The 22,774-nt window shown below is 38.5% G+C and overlaps 1 protein-coding gene across 1 annotated transcript in view; it reads right to left on the minus strand.

Moving 5' to 3' along the window:
- LOC140245312 (plexin-B1-like) overlaps positions 1-21,718 on the minus strand; it is a 64,112-nt gene extending 42,394 nt beyond the window's left edge. The window contains exons 1-17 of the mRNA XM_072324898.1: positions 21,710-21,718; positions 20,640-20,730; positions 19,776-19,963; positions 18,955-19,109; positions 17,933-18,047; positions 16,494-16,627; positions 14,896-15,078; positions 14,262-14,355; positions 13,352-13,588; positions 12,646-12,834; positions 10,593-10,812; positions 9,802-9,944; positions 8,755-8,876; positions 7,903-7,968; positions 7,056-7,130; positions 4,996-5,062; positions 94-240 (exon numbers count right to left, since the gene is read on the minus strand). Of these exons, the coding sequence (XP_072180999.1) occupies positions 94-240; positions 4,996-5,062; positions 7,056-7,130; positions 7,903-7,968; positions 8,755-8,876; positions 9,802-9,944; positions 10,593-10,812; positions 12,646-12,834; positions 13,352-13,588; positions 14,262-14,355; positions 14,896-15,078; positions 16,494-16,627; positions 17,933-18,047; positions 18,955-19,109; positions 19,776-19,963; positions 20,640-20,730; positions 21,710-21,718 (2,235 nt within the window). The remainder of the gene's footprint in view (positions 1-93; positions 241-4,995; positions 5,063-7,055; positions 7,131-7,902; positions 7,969-8,754; positions 8,877-9,801; positions 9,945-10,592; positions 10,813-12,645; positions 12,835-13,351; positions 13,589-14,261; positions 14,356-14,895; positions 15,079-16,493; positions 16,628-17,932; positions 18,048-18,954; positions 19,110-19,775; positions 19,964-20,639; positions 20,731-21,709) is intronic.
- Between the last annotated feature and the right edge of the window lie 1,056 nt (positions 21,719-22,774).

Below are 22,774 nucleotides of genomic sequence, written 5' to 3' on the forward strand. Positions count from 1 at the left end.
TCAAATGTAAAGCGAGAACAAAAACACCATACAGCTTGTAGCTGTAGTTGTGGCAGTTTAAAAAAAAAACATCCTTTACTTCAACGAGCTCACTACTTCCTGAAACTGAATGTCCTGCTCCATGATGAAGTCAAAGTTGAGAGAAAAGTGGGCTTGGCCGGTGATGGCGTCCACTGGTCCTTTCTCACTCTGCATCTGAATGGCTTGGTACAAGATGTACAGCGGCTGGGCTGCATGGTGCTGCCATGGAAACAGAGCAGCAACAACAACAACATTTAAAGGGGCACTCCAGACGATTTTCATAATTTCACATCATATAGTACATGAATCGACAGCTTCATCTATAGATTCATGGAATTTATTGTGGTCCTTGAGCACAGAAACCAATACTCTGAAAAATCTTAAACAAATTACACTGAAGAGTGTTGATGACTTACATGTAGGAGCCTCACACATTTCAGAAATGTAGCAGTGTAATTCCATTACAATACTGCCAGCTTGCAAGTTCACCAGTATAACTGATTTATAGTTGTTCAAATGTAAAAATATAAAAATCATCCGGTCTCCTATAACCCTTTGAGGACAGGATGATTTTGCTACACCACGCATTTCCCATAAACGTCTGCCCGAGTATACTTGACTTGTCCTCAATGGGTTAATATCAAACCAGCAATACGTAGATTCATCTGTGGCATGCATTGTGACTGTAAGAAGAGTACAGGAAATCCATATTGTATTTAATAACTGCAAAACTACGTTAATTTTATGTTTCCAGCAGCCATGTCAGCCCCCTTTGCCCACAGTGAAAAAGTGCTGTGATTTGGCCATTTTTTCCTCCATCATCAAAAATTCTGCTTTTTCTCTGCACAGCTTTGGTCTTCTTTCTTTGTATTGAAGTAGATGCAGTAATGTGTCTGTCATTCAATTCTACAGACATGTATTATGGCCTACAGGTTTCTCATCCACATTGAGACTGCTGTGGAAATTTTTTTGATAGTTTCAACATCGATCTGACCCAGCATCCATGGAAATCATGGTTTATCATATTTCATCATCCTGTACCCCTTTGTTGTCTCACGTTCAGCTGGTTAATTGTCCAGTACAGTGAAATGAATGAAAAATGGTTCTGTTGCCACAAGGAACATAATGCAAACCTAGCATTAACCACAAAGTAGTAGTACATGGCTCAGATTTTGAATCTCTATTAATTGTGAATGCAAAGCCAATTGTCATGAGCTCCACAAAGTGTACTTTACATACATTATTTGCGCAAGATGAGATTAATTCCCCCTCTACCGTGCAATCTACAGTTGTACAATAAATTGGATTCATGAAATAATTCCAGTCTACACATAGAAGCATTATAAAAGTTTTTGTGGAATTTTGAAATGTTAATTTCACCTCAAATTCCCCCATAAAAAATGTAAACAACATTCAACTGATCACCTAAAACAATGTTGATGACAAAATTAGCTCAAGCCAACAAAGAGCACCTAAAATAGTACAACATGGCCAGCAGTCAGCTAAGCAGTCATTTCACAGACATAGACAAAGAAAAACAAACATAAGGATTGGGTTATATGCATCAAACAAACCCACTTCAAGACAAACTACTTGTGAAACAATGTACACTGAACAATGTATGCAGACAATTTGTCGGGCAATAAGGAAACAAAACTATTCATCCAGTATCGATTGACTTTGCATTCAAAACACACTTAAGTCATTTGAAAGTAAGATTCATCGCGCAGTGACCATGAAATGTCAACAATAATTTGGTAAAAGGACAAAAGGGTTAGGCCTTTCTGATTTTGGACAAATGAGGGTGCTATTTTATCAAGCAACTATTTCAAAAAAGTAGCAGCACTCTGTAAAGTTCAAATCTGGTTTCAGAAAAGAAGAGTTTACAGAATTATACCTTGAACTACTTAATCATATGAACTCTTTACCATTGATTTTGGCAGTATGCAGCTTAAAAGAGCACATCTAGATTAACTCTTCACATGTTACGGTGCAAACCCCCATTGTGCCACATTATTCTGAGGCTACATGTAATCATGAGTGTTGTCGGAAAACATCTTTTTCAAAGCCATCTAACTTTTCATTGAAGCTTTTATGCTTAAAATGCAGTAGAGAGACAAGTTGTAGAGAAAACTGCAAGCATTGCTGCTTTGTAAATTCCATGACAAAGCTATGGCTATTTTTCTTCCAAATAATCAGTATTCCCAACTGAAGCCCAAAATGGACTGCAAAAAAAAAAAAAAAAAAAAAATGTATTCTTGGTCATGATTACACACATACTTTCATGTGAATACACGTCTTGGAAGTATGACTTTTTTGAAGACACATCCTTGACATAAAATCAGAATTCACCTGAAAAATCCCTATGGAACACCCTCTATTCAATTCACCAATCACTGGAAGCTACACGTCCGAGTAATGGAAATATGTGTGACACTTTCAATACTGTGGCATATTGTGATTTATTGATCTGTTTGTGTATGTTTGGGCAAAGTATGCCAAGTTGGCAAGCCGGCAACAAGTCAGGCTTGTGCACATAGCACACAAAGAGTTAAAGGAGCTGCTGAAAGACACCCATGATTAAATCCTTACAGCCAAGCAGGTTGAATATGTACATACCAGGTACCACAAAGACAGATATTTGTACAAATATGTGGGTGCGACAATTATACATAATGTACAGTGTACTGATGGAAACAGAGACTGTGTTTATAATTACACCATTCTTGAACTTCTGATTATTGTGGTTACTACAACCCAAATCTGCACCAGAAGACTGATAGTTTTACAAAACCACCAACTTTGCCCACAACTTAATCACAGGATTCAGAGTTAGCTGCAGGCTTCAAGTGTAAGGTGGCAAAGACATTATTTAAGAGATGAAAGAAGATTGAAAACAATGTGTAAAAACAATGGTATACAGGAGACAGACTACAAAAGATCACAAAGGCACAGTAGCTTACTTGAGCCCGTGGCTCAGGTAAGCAAAAATGTTTGTTTATGAGAATTTGCTCAGAATATGCAAGAGTCTTCATTTACATAAAACACACACAAGAACATCATGCACTACAGCTAATTGCATATTCTAAATTAATTTACAACATTCATGACGAAGCATATTTATGTACAGCAGGAACAGGTTCTTTATTTCATCATTAGCATCAGATGCATCAGCAATGGTACTCAATGAAGAGCCAGCTACAATACACTCCACAAGTACTAAATTGCATGACTGTTTTAATAGTATTCACATTTTTGCATGTACTGCACTATGTGACCACAACCTCTACTCAGCACAATACATCAAAGTTCTCACTACGAACACTGCCAGTTGCTCTAACTAGTATGCTTTCTAGACTACACAGTCACTGCAAAAGAAGAATAGTCTGTGGAGAAGAAAAGCCCCTGGCCTGGGGGTAGGTATTTCATCTACTGCTGTATCAAAAAAACATGGTATCTATTTAAAGCAATTCAAGCAGTTGTTTAGGACAGATGAATACAAACTACAGCACCCAGTCAAGTTAAATAACAGAAGAACTGTAGGTTAAATTCTTCTCCATTTTCAAGGTAACTTTCCAGTACGACATGGCATAATATCAAACAAATAGATCAGAGAAATCTTCGTTCCACTTCGGAGGAAAATTAAGAGGTTATAAAACTTTTTAAAATTCTCACAAAAGTGCAATACTGAGGCCAAACACATTATGTATATGAGATGCCCTAAACATGTCATTGCATCTGGTATTTTGCTGGTCTATTAATGTTTCAATCACTATTTTTGTTGCTTTTTTTTTATTCAATCAAAAAAGGAGACAATAAAATCAGTTGAATCTTTCCAGATTTGTAACAATATACCAACAGTCACTATTTCTGAGGGGAGGTTGTAGGTTTTGTAGAAGTTATCAACAAATGGAAAGTAATTTTATAAGCACAGACAAAAGTTGTGAAATGATATTATCATCTGGTCAAAATTTACTTGAGTCATCATCAGTTATTTTTCTCTTGACTAATCAAAAAAATATGCAATCATACTTGTTGGACTTCCTACACGGATTGATTTGAATATAAAGTTTGGTTTCCCCAGGAGTTGAATCTTATCCTACTATAATGAAAAAGAATGGCTAAAAACTTTCTTCTATGAAAGGGACAAATTAATAGGCCTGGCTATTATGGCAATACAATAAGCATATCCCACAGTCAAACACTTTACAGGATTATCATGTGCAGTATGACAACACTTCAGGCAGTGGCATTGTGAAAAAAAAAAAGAAGGAAGAAAGAATTTTCAAGGAATGAATATAATATGGGATAGTTGACTTTTGACAGGAGCTGTGAGTGTGCACAAATAACAAACACCATATAGTAGACTTGTAGCTCTTCATCTTTCATTGATGTACATACTTTGTATTCTTAGATCATGTCAATTTACATGTACATAGTACCGTATGTATCAGTCAAGGTTAAAGACGGCAACTGTTACATCACCATTGGAAATATTCCCAGATGTGCACAGTTAGAGTCACCCTATACATGCACCAAAATTGCCTTTTTGAGCAGACAGAGCTAAATCTCACAGATAGGTACATGTATCACAGCAACATATGGGCTATTCTTAACTGTCCAGCATAAGAGAGGGTCATTGAGCAGGTTTGTTCGACTTGTTTCAAGGTCAGTGGGGAAAAAGTAAAGTAAAGTTTTTTTTTCCTTTGGCCAGAATATTGATCAAAGTAATGAATCAGATTGCATGAACAAAGATGCATATATTTTAGATAGCGTGTAATAACAGTGGAGTTGCATTTTTTATTCACAATCAATTTTGTGTGTATAATTCATCATCATTATTCAGCTTCTCTGAAAGCTTAGCCCTGCTGCTTTTGACTTGGTTAAAGCAATTTGTTCAGTGTTAGTAGTACCACACTGCATTTCTCTGACACAAAAGCCAATACATGTACAAAAACACACACACACACTTACTTTGAGAAAATCATACATGCACAGTGCAATCCAGTTGGAAAGTAGCTTTTCCACTATAGTTTCTGTCCTGTAAACACATTGGTTGTAACGGAACATGCAATGCAGCAAATGAGGGAAATTAAACTCTCGGCAGCAAATACGAAGATATCATCAACAATCCAGTATGAAAATAATAATCTCACTTTAGTTGTAGAGAAAAACAAAGTACAAACATAATAAACTTCATAATAATTTTAGAGAAAAATATGGTGTCCAGTATGGCTGTCAATAAAATGAAAAAAATTCTCACATGCAATACTCCACGCAAAGGACCAATAGAATTTCACAATTGTACTGACATATAAAATATACAGTAACACACTGAATCAATGCTTTCTAGACATTTCTTCTGCATCTTGATAGTATACAAATAATGAATGTTTATGAGAGCAATGGACAGAATATTTCATGAGGTAAAAGATGAAATGATCCATTCAACGAGGCGCAGCCGAGTTGAATGGATCGAACATTTCATCTTTCACTGAATGAAATATTTTGTCCATTGCACGAATGAAAAACATTTATTATTTGTTTTATATAACACCTGAAAGAGATCCTTGTCCTTTCATGTTTTATTCATTTAGAAACAAGAGAGAATCTGAGATCGCGAGAGTGCTCACTGAGTGCTTTAGCCTTTACGCTATTATCAGTAGCGCGCTGTCGCATACATACACTGCAACACGTACACGCAAGCGTATACGCGTAGTAAGCCGGGCTCGCAGTGAGCGTGCAATGGAGCAGATCGTATGGATCCAAAATTGCACGGTAAATGGAACCACAATTGCACGGATGATGACGTCATAGTGAAATGGGCCGAATAATCAATGTCAAACAACCAATCAAATGACAAGGATCTCTTCAGTCATTATATGATAAAGTATATGTGATGAACATGGCGACAATAGGCACATATGTGTACAAGCAAAATCATACAAAAATCATGCATATCAAAATCATAATGTGACTGAAATGGAGGTCAATATATGATTGTGACCCTGCATCACAAAACCAACAAAAAGTCGCCAGACATGGATAGTTAAGGGCAGATTCTTAAAGAGCAGACTCTAAGCTTTATAATGATGCATAACTCAATTCAAATGGACTCTCCTAACCTATCTAAATACTAGGAAGAAGCACACACTCGGGAAAAGTGTAAACTGAGAAAAGAGGCTCTGAAGTACAGGGTCTATTCAAGCGTTTAATCCTTACCAAGTCGTGCTAGCTGTGCAATGAAAGGGACAAAACACAGGATGTAAACCACTAAAGCAACAACAATGAAGGGATTATCAAATTTAGCTGAAATTAAGAATGTTGTATCAACACATTCTGTCCATGATTAATGCCAACTTTCAAAGCAGTAGAGTTATCCTTTCAAAAGTCATTAGACTTGAAAGCGAAGAGTGTGTAAAGCATTTCAAGAAATGAAAAGGGGACTCTAAGACATACCCGATCTTTCTATTATCCCCCATAAAAGGGTTGTAGAAAAACTGCCAAAAACACACTTTCTCATCAATGTTATGATCCCCAACTAAAGAATAATGTAGAAGAAGCATAGATCTTTCAGAAAATATGAAAAACTCAATATTGACTCGGTTGACCCCTTTCACCTTTTTGAGTCCTCACGTAAAATAAAGGGATGCGACTTTTTGTTCGTTTTGTGATGTACCGTCTCATATGAAACAAGCACGACCATGCAAAACAATACATTCTATTCATGTAAATCATACATGTACAAATGCGTGCAGTATGAATTGACACATACAACACAAATACAAATATATGAATGCATATGTACTTTCACATGTACTGCTTTCATATGGTAATACAACCTTCATACCCTTTTCTGGTCGTACAATGTCATTCAGGAATACAGTACAGTCTAGTGGACATGCAAACATACTTCAGTATTAAAGCTTTTGTCCGTGAATGGAAACGATACTGATGAACAATCAATGTTTCCTGGGTGGATTCTCATGTCTCTCTGACAGTCTAATGAAGCACAATTTGACCTATGAACTCACCTCTTGAAAAGAGACACCATGTGACCTTTCTCTGCCGCTCTCTCCACATCCCTCTTTATATATGACATGAGAACTCTGAGAGAAAAAGAAAAATATAGAACATCATAGAGAAACCAATTTCAGTGGTGGCAAAATGGACACATCTGCAATTTGAGCACACAAAAGTATCATGACCTGCAACAAAGGATCTAAGTGGTTATAATTTTAAGTCTGATACATTATATGTTCAGTATCAAATGAAGGATTATAAGGGCACAAGAACAGACCATTTATGCGACAAATGAAAGCTGCCAAGACTGCTTTGACCCGGAGAGACTGAGAGTTTCATAACATATCACGTGCTACTATTTTGGAGGTCCATGGGTGTAAAAAAATGACCAGTTCTTATCTCCAAGAAGGTCTCACTGTACTATTCTAGAAAGGGTGGAGCGAAGCCTACATTGAGTGGTCAGTCAACTACAGTGTATATGCATTGAAAATGGCTGCCAAACACTGACCACTCATGGTCTACCATAGATGACCACCACATAAGGATTGGCACAGGGTGCAGTACATCAAAACACATTATACAATACAATACAACTTGGCAAACCACTTGTAAACATGAAAGACACTATGTATATGTACTTAACTTGATGAAGACAAAATGATTTTGCTACAACACACATTTCCCATAGACACTTGCCCGAGTACACTCGGGACTCTCTTCAACAGGTCATACTGCAGACTCATCTTTAACAGGTTAAGAAATGCAATGTATACATTGTAGTGATAATGCTGAAACTTTGTGACACGGTAATGCTGAAACTTTGTGACTAATGCTGAAACTTTGTGACACGGTACTCACTCGGTGAGATAGGCCATCTTTCCCTCAGTAACAAGGATGACTGTGATGAGTGAAGCAAAGTTGACCCTGAAACAGATAAAGAAATGGATTATATTTTGTCTCTTGAAATCACTGCTGCCCACTGCAGCTAATTCTTAGTGAACTTAATGCCATCAGTTGCACTTTGAGCTACAGCAGTAGTTCTTTGGTTGTTTTCCTTCCATATCATCTAGACTAAAACACATATCAATGTACCTGAAGTCAGACCTATTGTCAAATATTAATGATTTTGAGGCGTTGAGGTGTTGAGTGTCAAGTTTCAATTGACACCACCCAAATGGCATGGCTATAATACACATACAACTCAAAGGCCATTTTCTTTCACTCCGTTTAGAACAAATGCATTCTAAAATAACTGCAAGTTCAGCACAAACCATTAAAATTCACTGCTCACAAAAAGATGGACACAATATCAACTCAGTGACAACATCTAGTTAACTAAGGATTCAATATGCCATGAACACAAGAATCACTTGACCACAGTGACCATTTACTATGACCTTAGTAACTCATGGTCAGTCACAACTACTGCTAGTATGAACTACTATTTTTTTTTTTACTTTGCTTAGTTTACCAATCCACTGTATCTCTTTCACAGCTCATTTCTTTTAAATGAACATAACAAAAAGTGTTGCTAATCTGGCGATCAACCCTTTGACTTAAGGAAAAAGCTCATAAGAAAATGAACATAAAGTGAATCTGTCACTGGGTGTGGTGTGGTGTGGTGTGGTGTGGTGTGGTGTGGTGTGGTGTGGTGTGGTGTGGGTTAAACTGTGAGAGTGTGGCTGGCCTTCCTGAGCAGGCATCTCTCACCTGGCTCTCTTGTTGTGGAGGTTCCTCTCCTCCAATCTGTCGATGAACCGAACCAGGAAGTCCTTCTGGCCGAGGAGGTGGGAGAATTCGAGCATTGCCCTCTCCATACTTTCTGAGACATACTGAGAAGAATTGACAATGACACATAAGATCCACAATCAGTATGTATACTGTAAAACACAATATTTTTGCGGCATGAAATTTTTGCAAATTGGAGCCAACAGCCTTTTTCGCGGCATGAAATTTTCATGAGTTGCCTCTAACATTCAATGCGTATAGTGTAGACAAGAACTCTCATGTGCATTTTAATTTTGCAAATCCTGGCTCTCACGAAATTCGCAAAATTAAAATGCATGCAAACATTCTTTGTTTTACAGTACCAATATTTGGCATACATCATTGCTGAGTATCGCCCTCTATGGACCTTGTGCATCAACTGTGGAATTCTTTATGTAGAACTTTTAGTGGTTCTCAACTTTATATCCTAAAGCTGAGCAATCAACATTACTTCCTGGCCTATTCATCATGTTTTCTTCTGAAAGTGTATGCAATTGAAGCTTCACTGATTCTTTCAAAAACAAATATACAAGTAAACACACAAAACTGTCATACCTACGCTCATTTGAGAAACATGCATCGAAATAAATTTGTATACAGTTTCCAAACTTGCTTTGTTCAAAGCTCAAACTGCTGCATGACAATGTACATTTGTACAGCTGTATATCACACAAGGCACATTTGCAATCTAAGGTGTGTTTGAAAGTGAATGCACCCAGCCACAATGTTCGTGTGTGTGTTTTTTTTTTTGTTTGTTTTTTTTTTTTATTTGATAATGATACCAATATCAGGTGGCAAGCATTTGAGGGCATAAAAGTTATTGTTCTTGGGATTTGCTTTTCATTTTGGAGATATTGACATAAAACACACAGTTCAAACAATAGGACTGAAGAACTAAATATGTAATTCAAATTTGTTTGTTCACAGAGCATCGCAGGTAAGGAGGTCAAAAGTCTCAATAAAATGCACAAGGACAGAAGGTGTGGTCACCTCAGGGTCAGCAGTCGGTGGGAGGTGCTCCAGACCAGCAAACATCATGTTGAGGAGGTAATCCCTGGTGCTGACAAAAGGCATCTTGTGTTGCAGAACCTGGGCTCGGATCTCAGACATGTCAACATGCAGAGCCTGGAACACTGTTGACACACAGAGGGGGCATCTTTGTTCTTAGCTTTCAATCAACTTCATTTCACGTCTCTTGTTCAAAATTGCTGAAGTCAATCAATTTCACGTTTGAGTTTGTTTTTTTCATTTACGGTGTGAGTGCAGGAAACAAAGAATGACTAACAGAAATGATAACTGTAATCCAACTAATCTTAACCTTCATGTGTTAAACAAGTAATGAATGTTTATGAGTGCAATAGACAGAATATTTCATGATGTGAAAGATGAAATGATTGATTCAATGAGGTGCAGCTGAGTTGAATTGATCAATAATTTCATCTTTAACCGAATGAAATATTTTGTCCATGGCATGAATGAAAAACATCTATTATTTGTTTTATTATAACACCTAAAAGTAGATCCTTGTCATTTGATGTCTGAGGAATAGAAGCAAGAGAGAATGTGTAAAATCTGAGATCAAGAAAGTGCTGAGCACTATATGCTGTAGTGCGCTGTCCGTCACTATGCTTGATTGCATGCACACTGCAAACACATCTCTATTTACTGGCAATTACTGTGCAAATTGGCAAAGAAAGTGCTTCAGCGAGTGAAATTTGTGACAGTGATCCACTGTGTGCATGTCTGTGTGCTGCTGTATGACACTCTCCTGCCCTGCTCACCTGCATCTGCCTTGTGGCGAATCTTGAGCTCCATGGCGTTGAGCTGCCGGGCAATCTTACTGACGTTGCTCTGGCTCCTCCTGTACATCAACGCCATGGCGATAACCATGGCGACCAGGATGACGATGAGAATCACCACCAGTGCGATGATGTAAGCAGGAAAAGAATCATCGTCATAGTGGAGGGAACCCAGTTGGAACTCTAGGTTACCATTAAGAACCTTTATAGAGCAAGGAAGAGGCAAACAATGATATTAAAACGTGTCATATAATTGCAATTAATCACCACTGAATATAGTGATATTTCAATATATGCAATCTTAAGTAGCCACTTAGAGAAACTTATTTATTTCATTTTGTAGGGCCTAATTATCAGTGTAGCTTCTTCTACACACTGCATTATCTCACATGCAGTTTATAAGAAATTATCACTATTAGTAATCAGTAAATGTTACACACCCTAGCCACTAGCCACATTGCTACCCATAGCTGGTTTATCATCTTTCAAAATCATACAGAAGCAAATTAAACAAATACAATGCAGTTGCATCTTCTTCAAAACTGGTGTGACATAAAAGCGATACTTATCAATATCACATTTTGGAGACAATTTCATCAAACTAAAGAATTTATGCAGGCTCTTGAGTATAATGTAAAACATGATATTTTAGCGGCATGAAATTTTTGCGAATTGGAGCTGACATTTTTCAATGCATGAAATTTTAGCAAAGTGCCTCTTGCATTCAATGCATATAGTGTAGACAAGAGCCTTCGCGTGCATTTTAATTTTGCGAATCTTGGCTCTCGCAAAATTCGCGAAATTAAAATGCATGCGAACATTCCTTGTTTTACAGTAAACTGGCTTGACACAGTCAGTCCGCAGCACCCAATAATTCGCTCGTATTTATTCAACTCGTATGCAAGCCCGCTTTAGGCTTGCATACGTAATAAGCTGCGTAAGGGGATTTTGTCCTTGGGCTTTCGGCTACAAAAATACACCTTATGTTCACAAATTTGGTATCAAATTCAAGGAAAATATGTAAACTATCGTCACATGTTACTCAAATTATTGTAAATGAAAAATATCATAGCGTAATTTGAGCTTGAAAAATGATGAAAAAAGTAATTCGTGCAGTACACTTTCAAGACGTCAAAAAAATACCAAATTCACCTTGCGTCTCAATGAAAATGCTTTATTTGGTAGTCCATCTCCTAATCTTTGTATCCATGTAAATATCTTGACAATTTGTTGCTTAATCCGGTCAGGAACCAGTAAAATATACATCGATGTCAGTGCTGATCAGCTTGAAACTGTGCAATCTCAAGAGTAAGCTCTCTCATTGGACAGCGCCTGCACTCAGCGCTTGCATTACGTCATTACGCTGCTACATAACGGTTCGATTCATGCCACTTGCGGTTTCTTGGCACGCGTGTAGTTCAAGCGCTGAACGCACGCACTGTCCAATGAGAGAGCTCTTTCGCATCACTGTACACTTTGTGCGGAGCATACTTCTGGCTTAGGAGTGAATTTTACAGACATTTCCAAACGGAAAAACTAGTATAAATCATGCTTGCGTCTCCTTGACTCCAATATATGATGAGTATCTAAGTTTCCTCTCTACGAAAAAGCCAAAATCAGAAACAACAGTTTCTTAATCCGGTCAGGAACCAAAAAAGAACTTTAGATGACAAAATCTTCCGTGAAAAGCAGGTAAAATTTAAGCAAATTCAACTGATTATATAGTCATGATAAGATCCGATGTTATAGGCAAATTTAGTATCAAAATAAAGATCAAAGTCTGGAAAACAATTTACCGTGACTTGTAGCCATGACGAATGTATGTACAAGTCGCTACACTGTGAAAACCATAGCCCTATCAAAGTCTCGCAAAATCTCGCACGACGAGACACCTTTCGAACGCAAAGATCGTCAACGAGAGCGCTGAATAAATCTTGCCGGATCGGCTCATTAGCATACGTGCTGCGGACTGACTGGACAAATGTTAATGACTTTCGTTCCACTTTGATGAATCTGTCAGGAATTGTAAACGTACTACGACTGATGGTAGACTCCTCCTGGGGCCTGGAGACAGGGCACCTGTGTAGTCTCCTGGACCCGGCTTTACAACGGGTAAGTTACACCTCAGGTGAGTAGCATTGAGCAGAATCACAGGGCAGCTACCATCCGAACCAATCAGGACTTGAATATCATGCTTTTCACTTGCCAAATTAAGTGCAATGCCCTGTATAAAGAGGTGAATAAAAAGTCAATGTGAATGCCTATCGTTTCATACTGTACCTGTTCATTGTGGAACTCAATTGAATACCATAATAGGCCATATCTCGAGAAAATGAGCATTCAAAGGCCTGTTGGATGAATGAATGGAAGACCACTAAACAGGTAAAAACTTGTAAGTACAAGTAATCCAGCAGCAAATGTGACACCTCCAGGCTGTTGCTACATTGTACACCCTTTTGCGACCAAAATGCAATGAGAATATTGAGCTGATACATAATTAAGACAGCTGGATCATCTTCCATACTAAAGTACTTTGAGGGCAGGTCCTTTTTTCTAAATTAATTGAAAAAAAAAGAAAAAAAATCAAATTCTATTATGTCAGCAAGTTTCAATGACCCTATGAATGGCACAGAGGAGCAAAATAAATAAAAGGGCTATGTATTGGGAAGCCTTACTCCTTTTCTTAAAGCTCAGTCCCATTTCTGCAATAACATACAAGTCATTCAAGCAATCTGACATACCTGCAATGTCAGTGGCACCACAGGGTTCACATTGAGTATCATGTCTGTCTCGCTGAAGTTGAAGTACACTGGATCCCTGTAGTATGTCAATAGCCCACCATCTATCACGAATCCATCAAAGTCAAAGTCCAGTTTTGCCTGCACTGGCGAGTCAATGTCTCGACGTCTCCTCTGAGACACAGGTCCAGGGAGACTCGGAGACGGGCACACCAAGACGGAACTATTGCCAGAGCACACCTGTGTGGTGGAAGACAGCAGCCATCTCTTAACCTCTTTTAAACCTTGTCTTGCCAGACTTCAAATTTAAATTCCACAGCACTCATAAAACATACAAGCATTCACACCCAAACTAGTCTGGCACGTGTAACTTGAAACAGACCACCTGCTTATGCTTAATACGCTACATTGTTTAGTATCTCGAGTTTCCCTTGTGCCAGTTTCCATCACTTTTGGCTTTCACAAGTCTAAAGTGGAAACAACCTTCTCCTTTCATCTTAAGTCCAAGCAAATCACGCCAATTATGACCTCTTCTGCTGTTGTTCTTTGGTCAAAATTTCACAAATCAATCTTACTTTAATACACAATATTAACACATTAATACCAAACTACAATGGAATTCATTACCACCCTGAATGAAGACTGTACAAAATGGCTCTCAGTCTAATAAAGTGGCTTCAATTGAATTGTCAATGATAACAAATCCAAACAATTTGAGAAACATACTGCTTGCATCTCCTGTGCATTTAATGAATCTATCAAAAAACAAAAGATATTATAATATATATTTATCTTATGATATACAGCTTATATCTGAACAATAATACAAATTCATACCCGAGCTATCCAATGGAAATAATTATTCAGTCTTTGTCAAAGGATAATGCAAGGTCTGTGAATGAAGAAAACACACCTCTTGTGAGCGGGCACCTCCATAAGTGATCACAGTCATGGGATCTTGGATCAAGTCAAATCCTTCACCAATGACCACCATGTTTATTCCTCCACTGTGAAATCCAAAAAGCATGGAAAAGCACACATATAAGTTAAGCAGCACACTCAAAACAAATAAATAATAATTACATATACATATCAATACATATAATCAGTTTGCTTTGCTGTGAGCTGAGAATTACATTGGCTTGCTTTAGTCTTTCTACTGTTCTAGTTTGGCTGTTATCTTTTCAGAAAAGTGACTCTGCGGAAACCAATTTCTGTGACCAACATGGCCATGGCAATTAAGCTTGATTTTTTTTATTCTTGCAAAATTCAGAGATTCAAAGAACCATTAATATTTGACTACAGATGAAGGAAATAGCAAAGCAAATGAAGTTACAAACTATATGACATCAAGTTGATATTTTTTTGCTGAAAACATACCAGTACGTACGTTACATCATTTTTATTCTTACTCTTTAAACATACATTTAACCCCTTCTACTTGCATATCATATAGCACTTCATGCTGTATGATTTTTTTTTTTTTTTTTTGTTTTTGTTTTTGTTTTTGTTTTGTTTTTTTTTGGGGGGGGGTTGACAACGCATACCTTGTAATGGATCTTCTATCAAAGCTGGGGTCATTCAGGTTGAGTATTTGGGGGTTGGCCAGGAAGGAGAATTTCTCTTCAGAGAGTCTCACGGCTGAGTCATCTATGGTGAAGCGCAGGGTCTCATTTCTGACAGCGCCACTCCGCCCCGTCTCACACAGGACTGTGGTCTCATTGACGAACCTGACACGGGGAATGTGACAACAGAGATTGAAAGTAGCATACGTGACGTGCTATGAGTGGTTCACATTGACCGAACATTCGATCATGGCGGTGATCTGCCTTGACACGTGCTGTCATGGATGTTTTCTTCCTGCGGCGAGAGCGCTTGCGGTTGCCCACACAAGATGAAAGGATTATAACCACAGAGCCTGTAGTCATTTTGTGGGTATTTTGACAAGTGACCTTGACATGAAATATGCTACATTCATCGTGCAGCTGTGAATGTACTCTTCATGTACCTGGTACTGTACGTGATGAGTAGTGTAGAAATGACAGCAGAGTGAGTAAACTTTATGCACTTTTGCCAACATATGTGTACGTGTGCGTGCATGTGTGTGTGTACATTAGTAATGCCAGAATGAATAACACACTATATTTAACTCTTTATGTGCCACGTTTGCATGCCCGACTCAGTCGACGCCATGCCAAGTTCGCATATTCTGCCCAAACTCACAAACCCGCCCAAACCCATCAATAAATCGCTAAATGCCACAGTACATTGAAAGCATTTCTCATGATTCCACTCCTGTCACATGTAGCTTGCATTTTGTGTGATGACTGACTATGAGGCAGTATACCCTAGTGGATTTTCTAGTAAATTCTAAGATTTTGTCTCTCTTTTATGTGCAAGATTCATGGCTCTATAAATAATTTAGCTACTGGTCATTTGAAAGAAAATAATCATAGATTTATCACGCAATTTACATTGAAACAAAGCATGGCAGTTTCTCTACAACCTCGCTCATTACATGTCCAGGGTAAAAAGAATCTATTAAAGTTACATAGATTTGAAAAACAGAATGTTTTCCAATGCATGTTTGCGTTGCTGTCTGAAAATAATGTGGCACACAGGGGTTTACAGTATGGCCATAAAGAGTTGAGGATAGCTACACTTCAGAGTGAAAGCTACCGTAACAGTATGCATGAATCTCTGGCCAAAATGTCGTATTGACAATATTTCTTTACAACACACAATCAAGACACAAATTCCATTTATAGGGCTTTTCACATTAAATTTTTGAGGCATATTATGATGTTTACAACATGGTACATAATCCACAAGAAGTAGCTATCATAATTATTGCCCGATAGGAAATTGTTTGCCGACACTTTACAAAATTTGCAGTGTTAATGGCACTAATCGGACAACCCAAACAAGGGTAAGATTCTCACCTCTACATAACACTGCCATAGAAATCAGTATCAATGTCATTCAACTAGATCCAATCATCTCTAAAAGGTCACACAAAATGGGGAAAAAAAAGTCTTTCACAGGCCAAATGCTTAACATTTTGCTATTAAAAGACAAGATGAAAGATGTATATAGAATGTAACATGAGGTCTCTAATACGCATCAAAGTTTCATTCAAACTCACCTTATATTGCACTCTACATCCCCAAAGTGAGCGCTGTGCAGCCTGCCAGAGCCCACGTGAGAACCTGTGATGGTAACCTCTGTTCCACCTGCCATTGGCCCCATCCTTGGTGTAAAACTCTGGATGGTGGGATCCTGCAAAATTGTACAAAGCAAAGAATGTTATATTTATACCATGCATACAATGATAAGAAATACAAAGAGTGGTTTGAAAACTTACTCGAAAACAGTTCTCTATTTCTGCACTGGACTTACTGCTTGCAGCCTTCCTTTTTTTTATCTAACAAACACAAATGCAAAACAATTAAAGGGAAGATAAACCCCGAGAACAATGTGGATTGAGTGAAAGCAGCAACATTAGTAGAACACATCAGTGAAAGTTTGAAGAAAATCGGACAATCGATGCAAAAGTTATGAATTTTTAAATTTTTGGTGTTGGAACCGCTGGATGAGGAGACTACTAGAGGTTATGACGTATGAGTGGACTACAATATCAAGAAAATATAAAGAAAATACTACAAAAATCCATTTTTCATGAAAATTACAAATTCCATCAACTTGATATTGACATATGTTAAGGGTAGCAATTATTCCCCCTGCTTTCTGAAAGCGGTTGGTCCACTGCTCTTTCATAATTCTAGAAAAGTGAATTTTTGTTGAATATCCTTTATATTTTCTTTGTATTGTTGTCCACTCATACGTCATATCCTCTAGTAATCTCCTCATCCAGCGGTTCCAACACCAAAACTTTAAAAATTCATAACTTTTGCATCGATTGTCCAATCTTTCTCAAACTTTCACTGATGTGTTCTACTAATGTTGCTGCTTTCACTCAATCCACATTGCTCTTTGGGTTTACCTTCCCTTTAAAAGCAATGTCTGGCATTTTTATTCATTTACCTGTCCTCACCTGAATCTAAGCTGTGTCTTTTGCAGAGTATTGAATATTCCTGTTTGTGACCTGACTTTTCAAGGAATCACACCGTGATGGAACTACTTTGTTTCAGCTTTTTATCATGTTACAAAATCTTATACAAAATTTGCCAAGAACTTGCAAGAGTTCTAGATCGATGACTGCAACCTCAGCCAGTCTTCATTAAATTGTATCATTCTATCCCTACCCCTAAAAAAATGCTCTCCAGTTAGGTATCAAGTGAAATTGACCATACACTCTACTGGTCTTCACTTCACACATGTTCCCTCTTTAATTACTCCTTAAACCATGGAGGACGAGTCCCGAGTATACTCGGGCAGGTGTATATGGGAAATACATGTTGTAGCAAAATTAGTCTGTCCTTAATGGGTTAATTACTCTGAACAGACATCAACAGAGCATGATGACAAGTCTGAGCATCATGCATGCCCCTTTCTGCCCAAGGGGAGCATATTTCATAGTACACATGGTTTTGTGGTTGCATGACTCAAAAGTCCCACGCTCACAGTGTATGTATATGCCTGGCTGCTGGTTGCCTGCCGACTTGCACCCTGCCCTGCTACGGTGACTGTCACGCGGCCTGTTCCATCTCTAGCACCTGGAGCAGTCAGACAGCTAACACTGCAAGAGAGCCATAAGAGAAATCAATTCAAATACTCAATAGCTATTAAAAGGGAAAGTAGGTACAAATTATGGGGGAATGTGATGTTAACATGGATGTTAATAACCCTGGTACTTATCACTTCTCTTCTATTAAGGTTACTTTGGATAAATGCAGAGTTTACAAGCAACCAAACAAGGATAATTTGAGAGATATAAATAAAAATAGATGAGTATGATCCGCTTTTGTGTTGTCTCTGATTTATCCCAAAATGGTACAAAGCTGAATCCTACAGGCTATAAGCTATGCTTTATATGCTATAAAGCATCTCTGGTGTACATCATTTCAAATCCCTCTACTTTCTGCCCCCCCCCCCCCCACCCAAAAAAAAAAAAAATACCAAATGACTGATTTTCCTTCAAAACTTGTGAAGACATTGCCTTCCAATATTTCAGATGACAGAGTAGAATAAGGTATCCTTGACATAGTTTTGGTTTTCTTTTTAGCTGAGGGGGAAAAAAATCCTTCGAAAAAAATCAGTGATTATTACTGGGACAAAACTTTGCAGAAACATATCAATCAAACACCACCATGACTTTTTTTTTGTATCTATACAGGAAATCTACATGGTCTAAATATTTTATCATTCATCCAATTTATGAAAAGTTTTACACTTTTCTTGCTATTGTTTAAAAGCTATATCTAATCAAACTGTCTCTCAAGGGCACATTTCCCTTGAAAATCTATAAAAAAAAATACAAAAATCATTATGCCCGATGGAGAGCTAAAGTATATCTTTACAACAAATTGTTTTTACCGACTGTAAGTATCTACATCTACCAGTTCGGTAGTAGTCCAGAAATATTTGGAGGCACTGGAAGAAAGCAGTACGACCTACTATTAAGTTGTAACATCACATACATGTACCTAAGACCTGGTTGGTAATAGCTCTCCATGCCTGCCAGGGAGCAGTTTGAATCACCAATCATTACACTGACTACATCACTGAAAGAAGCACCCAGATCTGTTCCAGAGACTTCCACCCTGGTATTGCCTTCCATGGGACCAGATGTTGGCCAGAACTGCAAATATCACATGAACAAAAATGGATTTAATTCAAATACAGCAGCTGTTTTTCCCTTGATTTAATTCCCTTGATTCAATTCCCTTTAACTGCATTATAGTGTAAGCAGACAGTGGAATAAAAGCCACATCATGTATTTTTGAACTGAGAGCATGTATTTAACAGACACAGCAGGCAGTAAGTATGAGCTGATGGTCTCGGTAAATGGTACATTGCAGAGCATAACACAAAGCATTATCCACAAGAAAGAATCTTTCCCACCATAAAATAACACAAACAAAAACAAAGATAAAAACATAACATCATATTCAAACATGCATTGCCTTTACTAGTCAGTTATTTGCACACACACACACACAATTTTTTTTTAATTATGACTTTCTAGTAGAAAACTCAAATTGAAATGACACAGAAAAAAAAAAAAAACCCAGAATTTAATTGCTATGATCTAATCTAAAGAAATGGAAGTTTGGAACAGTTTGAATTATGCTTCCTGATTTTCACTAACTATAAGTTCAAACTTTGAGGTAGATAATGACTATCTTTACACAGTACAAATTGCATAAATATCTGTGAGAAGAAATAAGAGCTCTTCGCAAGTTGGAGGACATACATTGTATCTATTGATTTTTGTCTGGGCCTCTTCAGGGCTGCATCAACTCACACTTGTAATGACGGGCGAGCCACACTGGTCGGTCTGACTCTGGTCGAGTGCATCCTGAGTGCACACAGCCTTGTCCCTGAATGCACACTCCTGGCCACACCAGAGGCACTGGAACCTGGCTGGGGATGCCTCTGGGGACAGACACCTGCTGCAGCTGTTCCCATTCACCTCACAGGTGTACAGAGTCACTGAAGGTCATGATGAAGGTATGTAGAGGTACAGTTGTATGTATGGAATGTACACTTTCCTTGTCAATTACTGAAACTACTGGTGACTGCGAGAAAGACTCTTAATTGTTAACTCTTTGTGAAGTCAAGGATGTTGACACATTTACAAGTCAGTGTTGTTGACTACATGACATTGGATAGCACTGAGGGAATATCAGAACTAGATTTTATAAATAAGAACCCCTTTATATCACTGGTAAAACATTGTTCTTTACTAGGCATTGTTTTACTTGATTCCCCCCCCCCCCCCAACAATGATCATCAGCCTTTTACTCTAATTACGATATGAAGCATCAAGAAAGTCTAAGGTTTACAAAATAGCAGGCTGTTTCTATGTACATAGTAGTTCCAAATACACGTCTGGTGTTGACATCTTGGACTTTTAAAAAAATCTGCACAAAAAACATTTTTACCTTTAAATAAGTTTGACTATTTAAATAATTTTGAATTGTAAATCATGAATCAGTTTGATACTTAACATCAATCAATTGTATTTCCTTTTTAGTATACAAATTATTCACATCTGTTGTCATACTGATTAAAGTCCTTTTAAACCAGAGATGATGCTGAATATCACAAGCATCAACACAGTCCACATCAGAAGGTAGCATATTGATATTAAAATGGAAATACTTACCTTCAGCACCATAGATATCGTCAATTTCATTGTTGTTCCATCGAACAGATACTCTTGCTTGCAGTTGGAAGACATACCAGGGATAGGTGTACTACAATATACAGTGAGTCAGAGCAGATAAGAGTATTAATACAAACAAGTAAATATCTAGATTAATGGCTCATAATTTGTTTCAAAGGCATCAGCTAAGAAACAATTCAAATCTTATGAATGTTATTGAATCTTCTCTTTCAGTCACCAAGTTCAATATACTTAAAGGCCGTGTCACACCTTTCGGGGCAAGTCTTGCGTGCGACTTGCAAAGAACAATTTTTACTACCCAGAGGTCCCCGGAATGAGCCGCACATGACAGTACCTAGCACGTATCTCACCCGTAGTCACCTGGAAGTGTGCACGCAAATCTTTTTACCCGCAACCATGTTTAGGCTCTGTCACACCTTTCCAGGCAAGCTATGCATTCTGTTGCGTGTAGGGATTTTCCAGCATACCGGGAATTTTTGAGGGCGAACAAGGATTTGGGCGAGTCAGTGCATGTGTCTTACTTGCTGGACGCGTTCTACTTAAATTCTACATGCGGGTATACTGTGTGACCTTTGTACCAGTAGCATGGGGGCTGACAACTCAGTGAAGGAATTCCTCTGAAGGAATGACTGAAGTCCCGCAGAATGTCATTATCTTGGCTGCATACGGGGACTGTGAAGTACTTGCGTGGGAGTTGCCTGCGAAGTGCTGCCGCTAAGGGCCTCCTACTGGCGTTCTGCGTGGACCTCTCCGGGCATCCCCACGACTCAAGCGGAAAAAGTTTTGGTCATGCTCAAAACTTGCCTGCGGTTAATTGGACTTGCGTGAGCACCTCCGGGCAAGTACAGGCGAGATACGCGCTAGGTACTGTCAGGTGCGGACCAACTGCGGAGAGCTCCAGGGAGCAAATTTGTTTCCCCGCAAGTCAAGCCGCAAAACTTCCCCAGATACGGTATAACAAGGCCTTGAGCATGCTCAAAACTTGTTCTGAGTGAGTCGTGGGGTTCGCTCGCAGAGGTACACGCAGAATGCCAGTAGGAGACTCTTACCAGGAGCATCTCGCAGGAGTTGGCTCTCACGCAGGTCACACGGAATGCACGCAAGTAGAAGCTAAGTAGCACGTGTCTAGTAGGTAAGAAACAAATGCGAAAATTGCAAACATTCTTGTTCGCCCGCGGAAAATCTGCTACGTGCTGGAAACTACCTCCTCGCCACAAGCCCGCGTAGCTTGCCCGGAAAGGTGTGACACGGCCTTAACAGTAGTTATGTTCAGACAACAAGCCCTAACCTCGAGGTTAGGAAACCTCAAGGTTAAGCTCTCGCCCCCTAACTTCGACGTGCGTCCACACGACAAATCTTAACCTCGAGGTTAAATTCCTGCCCCTTTGAGTGCGCTGATTTTTGTGTCCACACGGTGCTTAACTACGAGTGGGGACCCCTCGCGGCTCATGGTTAGAGCGCTAACCATAAGATTTCTCATGGCTCTTAACTTCGAGCTAACCTCAACATTAGCTAACTACGAGTACGTCTTCACGGTCCCTAGAGGTTTCCTAACCTCAAGGTTAAGGCTTGTCGTCCGTTAAGGCTTGTCGTCTGAACCTAACTAGTAACTGCAAACATGAAGTCCAACACCACACAGATGAAGTCCAACATCACTGTCTCAATAAATATCTACAATCCCTTGCCATCCCTGAATCTCCGTTCTACTCTTGTCTATTTTTGAATGCTGCTGATGCAATACATTTATCCTCATTGCATATTATCAATTGCATTACTATGAATTTTGGTAACACTGTCTCATTACAATAATTGCTGCGTTATCGTTATGATAATCACCAACATGTACATGAAGCTGTGACAATTTGTAGCAATATCAATTGTCGCCAACATTACCATCATTGTAACCACAATCATAACTATTCCCACTGATATGACATTACTTTCCATTTAATGAACAAAGAAACCAAACTAATATTAAAACCAGCTTTGCTTGCCATACCTCCACAGCTGAGCACAAGATAGAAGTACCATTAGTGTGTACAGTAGCACTCGTTCGTTGTTCCAAGTCATTCAAATGCACAATACAGTCATAGCTCAATCTCTGCAAAACAGAA

The sequence above is a fragment of the Diadema setosum genome, chromosome 2, assembly GCF_964275005.1.
Source record: "Diadema setosum chromosome 2, eeDiaSeto1, whole genome shotgun sequence".
NCBI classification, from domain to species: Eukaryota; Metazoa; Echinodermata; class Echinoidea; order Diadematoida; family Diadematidae; genus Diadema; species Diadema setosum.